Source organism: Ursus maritimus, unplaced genomic scaffold (genome assembly GCF_017311325.1).
Source record: "Ursus maritimus isolate PB19 unplaced genomic scaffold, ASM1731132v1 scaffold_29, whole genome shotgun sequence".
Lineage (NCBI taxonomy): Eukaryota > Metazoa > Chordata > Mammalia > Carnivora > Ursidae > Ursus > Ursus maritimus.
In genome coordinates, this window is record NW_024425452.1 from 33613310 (window position 1) to 33628449 (window position 15140).

A 15140-nucleotide genomic window follows, 5' to 3' on the forward strand; every position below is an offset into this window, starting at 1 on the left:
TTAAAGGGTCTAAAATAGTAATAAATTAAAATATAAATTTAGTAGGCAAGTATAAGGTGATGAAGCTAACGATTAAAAATCTTGACTTCAATCTGCCATTTCAATTATTTCAATACGTTTTCTATTTTTCCTTCTTTGCTGTCCTCATAATGCCAGTAAGCCAAGTACAACTCATTGCACCCAAAGGGAATGGTGAGAAGCCGCTTACCATGGACGAAATAGAGAACTTCAGTCTCACTGTCAATCCGCTGAGCGACAGACTTTCCCTTCTGAGTACCAGCAGTGAGACGATTCCAATGGTCGTATCTGATTTTGATCTTCCAGACCAGCAGATGGAAGTGCTTCAGAGTTCTGACTCCGGTTGCTCACAGTCCTCTGCGGGGGACAACGTGAGCTACGAAGTCGATCCTGAAAATGTGAACGCCCACGAAGATTCCCCGCTGCCCAGCGCGAGCTCCCCGGATGATGATGTTCAGCGGGTAGTGTTTGACCTGATCTGTAAAGTTGTAAGTGGCCTTGAAGCAGAATCTGCGTCGGTCACACCCCAGTTAGAAATGGAAGCCATGCCCCCGCAGCACGGTGACGCCGGCCCAGGCGAGGAGCCGCTCCCAGCAGACGAGCCGTCCGCTCGGCGGGGCCAGAGCGCTTTGCTGAGTAACGACAGCTCTCCGTTTCTGTGTGTGTCCGCCGAGGGGGGCCATGAGTGCGTGGCCAACGGGATCTCCAGGAACAGCTCCTCGCCTTGTATTTCCGGAACCACACAGCCTCCGCAGGACTCTCCCGCTGCTTCCGGGGAGACCAAGTCTAGACAGAGGAGTCACAGCAGCATCCAGTTCAGCTTCAAAGAAAAATTACCAGAAAAAGTCTCCGAGAAAGAAACCATTGTTAAGGAGTCCGGTAAACAGCCAGGAGCAAAACCTAAAGTAAAACTTGCCAGAAAAAAGGATGAGGACAAGAAAAAAACTTCAAATGAAAAACTCAAACAAACCAGTGTGTTCTTCAGTGATGGCCTGGATTTAGAGAACTGGTACAGCTGCGGAGAGGGAGAAATTTCTGAAATTGAGAGTGATATGGGTTCTCCGGGGTCCCGGAAATCTCCCAACTTCAACATCCATCCGCTGTACCAGCATGTGCTTCTGTATCTCCAGTTGTATGATTCCTCGAGGACCCTCTATGCTTTCTCCGCCATCAAAGCCATCTTAAAAACTAACCCTGTTACTTTTGTAAATGCCATTTCCACCACTAGTGTAAATAACGCATATACCCCTCAGTTGTCTCTGCTTCAGAATCTCTTGGCCAGACACCGGATTTCTGTTATGGGCAAAGACTTTTATAGTCACATTCCAGTAGACTCAAATCATAACTTCCGGAGTTCTATGTACATAGAAATCCTTATTTCCCTCTGCTTGTATTACATGCGTAGCCATTACCCAACTCACGTCAAGGTCACTGCACAGGACTTAGTAGGCAACCGAAACATGCAGATGATGAGCATAGAGATTCTGACGCTCCTCTTTACTGAGCTGGCAAAAGTCATAGAAAGCTCAGCAAAGGGTTTCCCGAGTTTTATCTCTGATATGTTATCCAAGTGCAAAGTGCAGAGAGTGATTCTCCACTGCCTGCTGTCGTCTATCTTTAGCGCACAGAAGTGGCACAGTGAGAAAGTGGCGGGTAAGAATATGGTTGCCGTGGAAGAGGGTTTCTCAGAAGACAGCCTGATCAATTTCTCAGAGGATGAATTTGACAATGGCAGCACGCTCCAGTCACAGCTTCTTAAAGTGCTTCAGAGGCTCATTGTTCTAGAACACCGGGTAATGACTATCCCCGAAGAGAACGAAACAGGTTTTGATTTTGTCGTCTCTGACCTGGAGCACATCAGTCCCCATCAGCCCATGACCTCTCTTCAGTATCTGCATGCTCAGCCAATTACGTGTCAGGGCATGTTCCTCTGTGCAGTGATACGAGCTTTGCATCAACACTGTGCTTGTAAGATGCACCCGCAGTGGATCGGTTTAATCACGTCTACTCTGCCGTACATGGGAAAAGTTCTGCAGAGGGTGGTGGTGTCGGTGACGCTGCAGCTTTGCAGAAATTTAGATAATCTGATCCAGCAGTACAAATACGAAACAGGATTATCCGATAGTAGGTAAGGTGGATTTTTAACTTTATCATTGACATTTTTCACATCATGACTACATAATTACCCACAAAGTCAGTTACAGTTTGAGTCAATAAACTAGTGGTTATCAGTAGGTTACAAATAGTATGTTATTTTTCGCAAAGGACACAATTCAGCTTGAGAAAGAGTATCAGTAAAAGAATTCAAGAATGAAAGAGAGGAGTATTTAAACAGGCCTTTTTTCTTGTTTGAAATTGATTTTGATGTTCTTCTTGACTGAGCTGGCGAAAGTAATGCAAAGCCCAGCAAAGGGTGTCCCTAGTTTTATCCGATCAGCTATCTAAGTGGAAATCAGTGTCACACTAAACTTAATTTTAAGGGGCACGTGGATGGCTCAGTCGATTAAGCATCTGCCTTCAGCTTGGGTCATGATCCCGGGCTCCTGGGATCGAACCCTGTGTCAGGCTCCCTGCTTAACGGGGAGCCTGCTTCGCCCTCTCCCTCTGCCTGCCGCACCCCCTGCTTGTGCTCTCTCCCTGTCAAATAAATTTTTAAAAATTTTAAATTAAAAATAATTGTTTTCCCATCTGATTTTATTTCTTGTTTCTGATTTTCATAGTTTAGTGGTGAATTCCATCTCTATCCCCATGTTCAATTAGTCTGTCAGAAATTAGGCTAGTGTCCGGTTTATCTCCTGTATATCCTTCACTACTACATGTAAAATATGAGAAAACTGTCTGTATCGTTTAATATTGATACGCCTGCTGTTACATAGTTGCTAGAAATTTACTGGCTGTATTTATTTTGTATTGAATTCCTTAGCTAAAAAGAACTCGAGTACAACTCACTTATTTTAGAGATTAGGATATAAGAGCTTCTAATGTATGCTCTTAATCATTTATTCCTGTAATATTTATTGAGCACCTACTATGTGCCTAGCACCTGCTGGACATTTACTATTGATAAAACATGAATTTTTTTTTTTTCTAAACAGAACTTGTGTTCAGATGAATGCATTTTATTTCAGGCCTCTGTGGATGGCATCAATCATTCCACCAGATATGATTCTTACTCTTTTAGAAGGGATCACAGCCATTATCCATTACTGCTTGTTGGACCCTACTACTCAGTATCACCAGGTAAGACTGCGTGAATATTCGACTCCTTTGAAAAGACCGAGATCTAATAAGTACCCATTTGTCAACCTCAGTAAGTGATATGTGTTCCTACCCCCGCCCGCCCCGATTTAAGCTTTTGGTCAACGTAGACCAGAAACACTTGTTTGAAGCCCGCAGTGGAATCCTCTCGATCCTTCATATGATCATGTCCTCCGTGACGTTGCTTTGGAGCATTCTGCATCAGGCTGATTCTTCAGAGAAGATCACTGTTGCTGCCTCTGCATCTGTTACCACTATTAATCTCGGAGCCACAAAGGTTAGACAATTCACATTTCCTGTGGAGCTCAGGAGTTTATTTAGGGACTTTCCTAAAGAGTGTATTCAGAATTCGTGAATAATTTGAGTAGTATTTATGGCACGCTGCATGAATTGAGTAATTAATTCTTCAATAATTTTAACTGTTCCATTGAGAAATGACTTGTCACAGAATTCACCCATTTTAAGTATATACAGTACAATGATCTTTTTTCCTAGTACATTTCCAGAGTTGTGAAACTGTCACCACAATCTTTGAACATGTCCATCACTACAAAAATTCCTGGTGCCCATTTGCAGTCACTCCCTTTTCCCCTCACTAACTTTAATCAACCACTAATCTGTTTTCTCTACATATACATTTGCTTTTTCTGGACATTTTTAATAAATGAAATCATGTGTTATTTAGTATTTTGTATGTGGCTTCTTTCATGTGACATAATGTTTTTGAGGTCCATTCATACATATTATAATTTTATTCCTTTTCTTTAGGACATCTTAAGCTGACATTTTAATATGCAAAACCCTCCTAGAAAACAATTTAGCGGTATGCACAGAGAGCTTTAAAAGTTTTGTAGTCTGTGACCTCGTAATCTATTTAGTAATGAGTTCTAAGGTAATCAAAATTATGCAAAGATACATACATATCATTATCGCCTTATGTAGGGGCAAAAAGAGAGATCCTAAACAGTAAATATGGAAATAGTTAAATAAATTATACTTTTAATGTTACATTACTTAGCTCTACTAATAATTGTGGTTTTGAAGAAATCTTCGTGTATGGAAAATGTGTAAAACTTTAGTGAAAGAAGGACGTTACGTAACTGAATGAATCTTATAATCCTACAAAAAATTATATGCAGAAAAAGAAATTAATGTGTTTATAGTGATTATCTCGGCATAATATGATTAATGGTTGAGTGTTTAAATTTTTTTCTTACACTCTTGCATTTTCCAAATTTTCTACTTTATACTTAGAGGAAAATTCTTTTTGAAGCATGTTATGCAATGTCAAGTTGTTGAATTGATACCCCTCAGTTACCTAATATTACTGTTGGGCCTGACCACCTAGATCTGGGAGTAAGGAGAACACAACTGAAATTGGGGGAAGAGAAAGAGTGGAAACTATTTTAAAATTTTACTTAAGTATTTACGTTTAGATTAAACTATGCTTTTTCGTAGTATAATTTCACTTAAATATGAAACACCCCCTTTCCTTTTTAAAGGAATCTACTAATGTAATTGGACTTCATATATAGTGTTTTTTTATTATGTCATATAGACTCTTGCATTTGACTGATTGGCAGTTATCATTTTATAGGGTTTTGTTGTTTTTTTTTTTCTTTCCCAGTTAAAATAACCATGATTGCTTCCCTTAACACTATTAAAATTTCTCTACTGTTATTTAGGTGACAAAACATGAAAGCACTATATAGTATTTTCAAAAAAACAAAAAACTAAAAGTGCAGTCTATTAATGTTTCATAATTTTTAATTCACTTGTGGTTTATTTAAATTGTTTTAGAACTTGAGACAGCAGATCCTTGAATTATTGGGCCCCATTTCAATGAATCATGGTGTTCACTTCATGGCTGCTATTGCCTTTGTGTGGAATGAAAGAAGACAGAACAAAACCACCACCAGGACCAAGGTGTGTGTTTAACCATTTGGTACTTTTGTTGTTTCATTTGATAAGCATTTGGTGAGTACATGCAAATTTTCAGCTCTGCATTAGTTTCAGTGGGGCTGGAGTGGAATGGGGAATAGAAAAGCAGCAGTTTTTCTACAGGCTTAAAATGATGTATTTATTGCCCAAATGTCTTAAATAAGTATAAAAAAACATCAACTTATGCAAAAAAAGAAATTAGTATGATATTAACTATATTTGAAATAGAAAAGTTAACATGGTACAGTATATTTTTTAAATGTTAGTCATTCGGGGTACAAAGCAAGGATATGGAGAGTTTTCATCTTGACTAGATTTTCATTAAGACATGATAGCTTAAGTGTTAGTTTCTAAATGTAATCCATATATTGGCTTAGCTGGATAGTATATGTGAAATTTTTGCTGCTTTGTGAGTTCAAAAGCTCAAAAATGTTTTATATTGGAACTAAATAGTGACTCATTAGAATACTAAGGCTATTAAATAATTAACATTCACATAAGATAGAGGATTTGTCTATTGAAAGGTTTCTGATCTGTTAATTTTTGTGCTGATTTCACATTACATATTTGTTGATGTTTCAAAAGGAATAAAAATAAGTAAACATGCCTACTTATGCCCTTTTTTTGCATGGGAGGATTCAGTAGCAGATACTGCATTAGACAGAAGTGAAATCCTGCACTATTTAAGATCAGTCAAGGACCTGTGGTTTAACAAGGCCTATCGAACACATGCATTTTTCTCTGTTCTTCCTTCAAAATTGAGAATAAAAGAATTTAAAAAGGCATAAACCCACAAGGACAAAAAATTGAGAGAGTTGACCACAGACAAATAAGACGTGTCAGCAGAATTTTGCAAGATGGAAAAAAAACCCACAGGTCTGTGTGGTAACTAATTTAACAGAGAAAGTTGAGAACTAAATTGCCGCAAGAAAGGAAGCAGTTGCCACTGTAAAACTACAGATGGTCTCGGGGGGTCCCAAGTGTCAGGTACCTCTAAAGGCAAAGGGTTGGGGTGGGGCCGAAATCAGGAGTACTGATTGGATATTTATATAAGGAGCAGTTCTAGATCCCTTTCTCCAGCTCAGGCAACCACCCACTCTTAAGCTACCCGAGCAGGAGGCTGAAGTCAGGTTTGCTGTGTAAAGAGTTGGTCAAGAAAGGCTCTGAATCCGGGTAGACAATAGACTTCATGATGAAAACAGGAGCATTCGCAAAAAGTTTAAATACTGAGAAATGGGCATTAGCCTCACCCCAGTGAGGTAGCAGGAAGCAAAGATGGCCTTTAGGTAGGAATTTTGAGGATTCCCTTCTGGGCAAATGACCTGATCAAGAAAAAAGACCTTTAGCTACTTAAGTCTTTGAGGCTACTAACAAAAACTGGGCTGCAGTCACCACACAGGGAGGCCTCCCTACCCATCAGTCTTAGACACAAATGCTTGACTTCTCATCACTTCTTAATTTATTTTTCAAAGGCAATAATAGCAGAGTTGTTAAGAGCGCAGGCTTTGAAACCAGATCCCTGGGTTTCAAATCCTTATTTTACTGACTAACTGTATGACCCTGGGGTAGAAATACTACTTCATGGGGTTGTGAGAATTGGAAGAATATGTAGGTGTGACACTTAGAGCAACGCCTGGCACTTAATAAGCACTCTGTAAATATTAGCTATATCATTATTCCTCACATTTAAATATGACTAAAGAGCCAAGGATTACCAGCCACATGAAGAAAGCCTCTACTATTGATAGAGACCAAAACAACTAGATACAGTTAAAAGAAACAATGCAGGTAACAGAATAACATGTAAGTAATAATAGTGAAGCCTTCCCAAGAGTTGAAGCTATATTGCATTCATTATATAAGAAGATTGTAAGAAAGACCTTTGCAAAAATTAAAATTTTCTTGGATATAAAATTTTTTTATAGCAGACAAAACAAAATCAGTACAAGTGTTGGAAGAGAAAGCGGATAAATACCAGAAATAAAATATAAACTTAGAAATATGGGAAGTATGGGAAAGGAGATCAGAAAATTAGGAGAGTGATGCTGGAGGGTCAATATCTTTATTGCAGAAATACAGAAGAAATGAAGGGAAAACAATGCTAACGAAATAGTACAAGAAAATTCTCCAGAAATGAAGGAAATGAGTTTCCACAGACACCGTGAAAAGAGATCTATACAAAAATCAGCATACAATTTCAGAATGCTGGAGATCAAAGATCTGAAAAACTTCTTAAGAGAAAATACTATTCCTATTCAGTGGAATAACAATAAGACTTATCAAGAGCAGCACTGGAAATTGTGATGGGAAAATTAGTTTCAACTTAGAATGCTGAGTCCAGTCAAACTGCCGCTCAAGGCATTTTTGAACCGTGTAATATCTATTTTTTAAAAAGGCATTGCCATCAGTTCACCCTTTCTCAGCTACTGGAAGATGCATCTCCATTAGAGGAGGAAAACCCAAGAAGGAAGAAGACACGGGATCCAAGCATTAGGGGTTTGGACACAGAAGACAAGGAACAGGAATCTCTATGCTGTTGGTCACAGAAGAGATATCAAGATGTTCCTTTGTAGCAAGCGTAGGGATTACCAACCCACGGTAGAACAGAAAGACCTCTTAAAGATGTCTCAAGAGAAAAGAAAAGAAAAAAAAAAAAAAAAGGACAGGACAAAAGGTAGAAGATCAATTACCTAATATATTTGAATATGTAATAAGAGGTTTATAATTGGAGTATTTGGGGATGAATTTGTGATAGAGATGGAAAAAAACAAAAATAGAGCTGTTTATTAACTGGAAAAACAAAAAGTGAAAGAAATGTAATGACAGTATAATATACAATACAACCTAAATAGTTATACGAATATTGGATATTTTAAGTAAAATTATGACATAACTGTGTCAGGAGGATAGGGAGAAAAGTGTAAGGGAGCTAAATTTTTGTCTTCTGAAGTAGGAAGTCAGTAGGAAATTGAAAAAAAAATCATGAAATAGGAAAAAATAGCTGTGTGTATTACTAAAATAATAGAAAATAGCTAAGAGTTGGGCAGGGTTGCTTTGGGAATGTGAGATATAGGATAGGACACTGCTGTCTTTTCTCGTAAGCCTTACTGTCCTATTTGATTTTTCGAAATGATGTATACACATTGTATTGATAAAAATATATATATTTTACCTAAAGTCATGAAGAGACTTGCAAAGTCCTTTATATTATAAAGAACCCATGAAATATTCTCTTAATTCTGTGACTTCTCTTAAAAGACTTCCATACCCACCTACATACAGAAATACAATGATGTGTTTATCCAGGTCATTCCTGCAGCCAGTGAAGAACAGCTTTTACTAGTAGAACTGGTTCGCTCCATCAGTGTCATGAGAGCAGAAACCGTTATGCAGACCGTGAAAGAAGTTTTAAAGCAGCCCCCAGCCATAGCCAAGGACAAGGTAAGAAGAGCTTTTCTTTGCATTTATTGACAATTCTATTTCAGAAATGATGCTGGTAGGTACGGAATTTTTTGTACAGTAATGTTCTTTTACAGATCGCAGAGAGGAAGGCATGTTGGCCTCACTCCACTCTAATCGGGACATTTATCAGTATCTGCAGTGACTGCTGTTGTGATCATTGCTGTAGCTGGTGAAGAGCCGTTCACTGCTCAGATCTCTTTCGTGAACGTCTAAGGCAGTTAAGACTTGTATGACGGAATTCTTAGGGGAGGTTTTTCTGGTCATTTAAAGGAAGAACACACAAGCCCGAGCCCAAGGTCGGCTGACCTCAATTGTTGCCTTATTATTATTTTTTTTTTTACAGCTTCTTTATTGCTTTCTCTTTGGAATGAATGTCTAACATTTTGCTGTAACCTTAGTTCTAGTCGGTGTCATTTCTTGACTATGTACAAACCCGCACTTTGCAAGGGCTATAGAGAACGAATACTATAGTCTGCACTCACAGCGCACTGTCTCTAATTAGGCAGATAAAAAAGTCTGCAAATGAATGAAATTAAGGACTTCTCCACTTTTTTCTGATCTTTGTTCCAGCAATACTAAGAGATCATATTTTTTGAGAAAATATTTACAACCTGCGAACATTAGACTTTAAGCCAAGTCAAAATAAACGTAATCATAAGGATATGTTATGATTTATGTTATGATATATGTTATGATAAGGAATTGTTACACATATCTGAAAATGTTTATTTTTTAAAATTTTATCTTTTTCTTGAATTGCCAGTGGGAAGAGCGTACTTGCATGTGTGAATAGCTAATATCCATATTAACTTCTTAATAATTTGCTTACTATTCTAACATCACCCCGGGGCATTTGCGATAGGACTTCAAATTTGCATGTGAAAACTCAGTTCAGCATTAATATTTTGAACATCTGCTTGTGCCGGACATTGGACTAAGAATGAAGGATATGAAAACAAGAGCAAATTCCACCACCAACCCTCCAATGGCTGCCTCCTTGCTCTAAGTCTAAGTTCTGAATCCATTAGATACTGAATTTTTCTTTGTGTGATAAAGGGGATCCTTCAAGGGAGTAGTTGGTACTAAAAAGGAACAAACTCATAAATGTCAGTGGACATCAGTATCCTAACGGCAGGTGATTTCTTTTTTATTATATGTTACACTTGGCACTATCTCTGGTTAAAGACTACGTTAGGAGGCTATTAGGAGTTGGTCTCAGATTTGAACAAACTACACTAATTTAGCAGAAACTTGTAGTAAAATAGATTTAAATTCAAATTTCATAAAAATCTTCAACCGAAGTCTGCTAGCACCAAGCAAGTATAAGCTGATTAAAGAAAACCGATGTCGATGCTTACGGAGTAGATGGACATTTAAAAGTAATGGCTGGAGTATCAACTTGGACATGTTATGGGTGGAGATTGAGAACCTTTTGATTTCTTCTTTCCATTTTCAATTTTTTAAACAGCTCTCAGGTTAAGTTGTTTTCTACTAAATGAAAGTTTGCGTGGCTTTATTTTTTATGACAAACTAAGTGTTTTTGTTTTATTTTAATGTTTTATATTAAAAATTGGCAGTAAAGTACAGAATAGTTGCAACAATAAAAAGCAAAGGCAGCATTTTTCTTCACTGTAAAATTGATTTCTTTTGTTTATAGAAACATCTTTCTTTGGAAGTCTGCATGCTGCAGTTTTTCTATGCTTACATTCAAAGGTAAGATAACTGACACGGACGTCTGCTTACCGCATTAGCAATGTGAAAAGTAGGGATTAGAGGAGAAAAGCACCTGAATCCTCTCAAGAAGTTGCTGATTTTTCCTTTTAAAACTAAAAAAACAAGTGCTAGGAACATTGTCTAGGGATATATTTATACAAGTCAATGGGAATGTTAATGAGCCAGCCATGTGGATCCCGCAAACCTAAAGACCTAAGTGCATTGAAGATTCGGTGGATACTGAAGCAATGAATTGTAAGGAAATCATTTAAATATAAATGAAATGCTGAATCCAACTGGAAACCACACCTGTTGCCACGGAATCCATTATTATTTGGATATAGGTGAACATGTGGCCATCTAATCTGACTTTTTTTTAAGGTTAGGAATGATGATAAAATACCGAGTTGTTCTGGTGTTCCAGTTTCGTGTTTAGCTGACCCCTGAGTTTTGATAAACTTCTTACTGAAGACTTGAATCTTAATCTTCCCTTATAGGGCAGTTGCATTTTAATCACCAAACTTGACATCAGTTTGTGATCTGTGACTAAAATGTGTAAAGTTAGTTTAGATAGTATATTAAACTGATTGTGATTTAGAGCAAGGACTACCTAAAGTCTGAACTTAGATACATAGAGGTGTTAAGGGTTAAGGCAGATGGAAACAGATAATCTTAATTTCTCTAGACGTGAGATCAGTGTTAGGACAGACTGATAACTCCCCCTTCGATGAGATAAAGACTTATAGGTGAAGAAGAAAGAGCTAATATAAGTGGAGAGAACAGTGACTATGGTGTCAGTAATTACACTGAGACTTACTGCAATTGTATTTTACTCCTGAGAGTCCACGTGATTAAAAACTAGGATTTCTCTAACAAAATTTCTATACTAGTAAGTCACACTAGATATTTTAAATGTGTTGGGTTTCTTTTTATATAATATTAATAGAAAACATAGAGCTTTTAGGAATTTTGTCCTATCGTCGTCTATACAAATTTAGGGAATGTTTCAGAGAAACTAGTAGGAAAATGTGTTAAAGGCTGTGGGAAAATATAAGTGAAATTAAAGTTCACTGTGCCTCTCTCTATATATACAACTATGTTTATCTTGCAGAATTCCAGTGCCCAATTTAGTGGATAGCTGGGCATCACTGCTGATACTTCTGAAAGACTCTATACAACTGAGTCTTCCAGCCCCAGGGCAGTTTCTTATACTTGGGTAAGCAATTTCACTTAAAAATATTATTTTGAAGAACGGGATAATGTTCACTGTCCTAATTGCTGAGTAACCGATGTTTTGGGTGACCACGCGATCTCTCTCTCTCCTCATGGAATTCTCAAGGTACAGAACTGGACGTATGGTATGAGGCCTGAACAAAAGGGGTGGAGGGCGTGGGGAGGAAACAATGCGTGTTTATACAAAATGTAAATGTACTAACATAAAACTTGCAGTAGTAGTTACTGTAGGGATGAGTAGGATGGCTGATGGGGAACTTGATCTAGGATAGTCGTTTGAGTTCAGGGCCCTGAACATAGACAGGCTTCACCCCAGACCACCCCAATTAGAATCTACTTTCTGGCAAGATCCCCAAGTGATTGGAGTGAGTACACCTAAAGTTTGAAAACGGACCGCTTAAGATATAGGGGGGATGGAAAGAAAATAGAGTAAACTCTTCCCCACCCTTGTTTACGTTACCTCAGTCCAGTGAGGTCTGTAATAGCCAGCCACAGTGACCGTAACACGTTCTTATGTTGAATGGATGTAAATCCAACCAAGTCCAAAGAACTTTGACCTTTTGGCTGACCTCTGTAGTTCCGATGGGGATTTTATATGTGTAGATACGTGATTCTATATACAGACTTAGCTTCGACCCTTATTTTCCTTATGGGAACTAGCAATTCTGGTTTGGCAACCAGAAAATTTTGAAGTGAAGAAGGAAGGTGAGCATTCTTCAGTGATATGGCCTCACGTTTTCTGGTAAATGCAGGAATGTAGTCTTGCGCTAGGATGCAGAAAGGAGGTAGAGGAGCCATGGTGAGAGCTTGGTGAGAGCAGGTCAGGCTGAGGTGGCTGAGTAGACTGAGGTCCCAGCCCAGCCAAAGTGAGCCAGAGACTCTGCGCCAGAATGTCAGAGATATGATGATCCCCAGTCCCTCACACTGTCTGCTTTGAAAATTATCTAAATCAAAAAGCTGAAGGAGTTTTAGACATTGACGATGCATTGAAAAGAACAGTAGACTCAATGTCTGCAATTCTTGGGTCAAAAGTTAAAATAACTGGTGCGTATGAGTTTTAGTGATTGAGAAGATAAATGTAAATTGTGGAAATCAATGTACTCATGAAGATTTCTAATTCTTCTTTTCTCCTCTCTGGTTCCAGTCCTCATCCCTGTGACCTTCAGTACCTCAGTAAATCTCTGCAAGGCTATTTTCCTGTCTGTCAAGCAAAAAAAAAACAGGGCACCTGCCCTACTTACCTAAGTTGTTTTAAGGCTCAAAGAGGGAATATATGTACAGTTCTTTGAGTTATCAGCAAATAACCCCACTGCCTAATTTCATTACAAATTAAAGCTATTTATTGTGACCCGTAGCTTCCCCATAGGAGACTTTCTCCTCACCTGCCTTTTCTTCCTTTCTCATTTCTCAGAAAATAATGGATCCTACCTCCTTCTCCAGTGTGTATACACAGATTGTTTGAGTAAAAAGTTGGGCATTTCAGTTAGACTAGAAACTTAATTCCCGTTTTAAATTTCTGGTTGTGCGTTTGTGTATTACCAACCGTTCCACTGGTGTTCTAAAATTCCTAATTACAAAATAGAAATTGATATGAATAACCTCACATGTTAGTTTGGAAATAACTATGCATATAATTTATCTTAATAAAAGATAAATGTCAGAGTAAATATTGAGTGGAATTTTAGCAAACAATAGAAGTTGCAATTTTTTTTCATTCATGAAGTATTTTTGATATATACACACAGGGTAAGAAGCCATTTCTGTTACAATTTAAAATCGCTGGGTGTTTTGAAGTTTGTTTGGTTTTGTTTTTGTTTTACTTTTTTGTCGATATATAAAACATAAACAGAAAAATATACAAATAAGTAATACACTACTCCACAAGTTATTAGAGTGAACACGTCAACTATATAACCAAGTCTAAATTGAGAAATAAAACACCGTGTGTCTCCTCGGGTCCCCTCCCAGTTACTGTCCCTTTTCCCCAAAGATAACCATTATTCTGGCTTCTAACATTGCCGATAAATTTTCCCCCTTTTTTTAAACTATAGGTATATTTAAATACATTATTTTGTGTCTGCTGCTTTCACACAACGTGTTTATAAGATTAATCCATGTAATTTCATGTAGCTGTAATTCATTAAGTTTCATCGTTATTCGGTATTTCACGGTACTGAATATGCTACAAATTCTCTTCTGTTGGTGGACTTCGGGGTTCTCTCCAGTTCGGTGCGTTTACGAGTAATGTCATGAACATCCTTGTGCGTATGTTTATTCCTGTCAGCAGAGTCCTAGGATGCTCACATTCGTTAAACACATAAAGCGGAAGCGCAGGCCACAAAGCCACTTGGTCCCTCGGAGAAATCAGCATCATTTCTGTTACACTGATATTTCCTGTTTTGTTTTGTTTTTCTCTTTGGCTTTTTTAGGGTTCTGAATGAGTTTATTATGAAAAACCCTAGTTTGGAAAATAAAAAAGACCAAAGAGATCTTCAGGTAAGGCGTTCTGAACTGCGAGCTCTTGCCAAAACTCTGTCTCAGTGCCCTCAACTCCACAGAGATAAGGTCAAATGAGCTCATCTGTGAATTTACGCACACGTATGTCTGCGTGTTTGTGTATGCACACGTATATGTAGAGTGGTTTTTTCCTTGTTTCTTTAGGATGTGACTCATAAAATAGTGGATGCAATTGGTGCCATTGCTGGTTCTTCTTTGGAACAGACAACATGGCTGCGACGAAATCTTGAAGTTAAGCCTTCTCCCAAAATAATGGTGGATGGAACCAATTTGGAATCTGATGTTGAAGGTATTGATCTCAAACCTTGAGGTTTATATTTGTAGGTACCTGTTTACTATGAAATCGTTGCAACTAGCACTGTAAGCACCGTAAAAATCATCGCTTTTCTCATGTTAGCAGGTAGCTTTTTTTCACTGGGAAAAGGCCTAACTGTATCTTTACCTGTCTTTCTCTTATTTAGATATGTTATCACCTGCAATGGAAACCTCAAACATAACTCCTTCTGTATATAGTGTCCATGCATTGACATTACTTTCTGAGGTAAATATCAAGTTTTTTCACATGAACTTCCAAGTAAACAGTGTCACGATTCAGTATTAGCAGGTAATTCTTACAGAGGAGTTTTTAATTTGAAAAACCATTTTGTACTTCAGAGATCACTGTATAGAATAAATGAGGTTTGGACTTCGTATTCAGACTATTTAGTTTGTTAAATACTATTGATAGCTTTACATATTGCTTCCTCCCCCGTGTACTGTTTTTTAAATATGATTTTTTAAGTATGATTTTTAAAAAGAGAAGTGCTTTTTGTGTCACAGTGTGGTCAGGAGGGTTGGAGGTGGTGTGGTGCTTGCCGCTCTGACATACGCTACAGTTACCCGATATTGTTGGAGCTATCCTCTGACGTGCTCTCTTTTATATCCTGTTACATAGCCTTGTAGGTCCCTTTCGTTTCCCCTTTCAGCTGTGGATACCAAGCCTCACAAAGATGAGAGCA

At 38.0% G+C, this 15140-nt stretch overlaps 1 protein-coding gene across 1 annotated transcript in view; it reads left to right on the forward strand.

The window, feature by feature from the left end:
- The window catches only part of DOP1A (DOP1 leucine zipper like protein A), a 104015-nt gene that overhangs the window by 76545 nt on the left and 12330 nt on the right, over positions 1-15140 (forward strand). Inside the window, exons 19-28 of the mRNA XM_040643702.1 lie at positions 157-2146; positions 3147-3258; positions 3371-3553; positions 5077-5202; positions 8524-8658; positions 10337-10392; positions 11504-11608; positions 14055-14121; positions 14287-14431; positions 14604-14683. Coding sequence (XP_040499636.1) covers positions 157-2146; positions 3147-3258; positions 3371-3553; positions 5077-5202; positions 8524-8658; positions 10337-10392; positions 11504-11608; positions 14055-14121; positions 14287-14431; positions 14604-14683 — 2999 coding nt within the window. The remainder of the gene's footprint in view (positions 1-156; positions 2147-3146; positions 3259-3370; positions 3554-5076; positions 5203-8523; positions 8659-10336; positions 10393-11503; positions 11609-14054; positions 14122-14286; positions 14432-14603; positions 14684-15140) is intronic.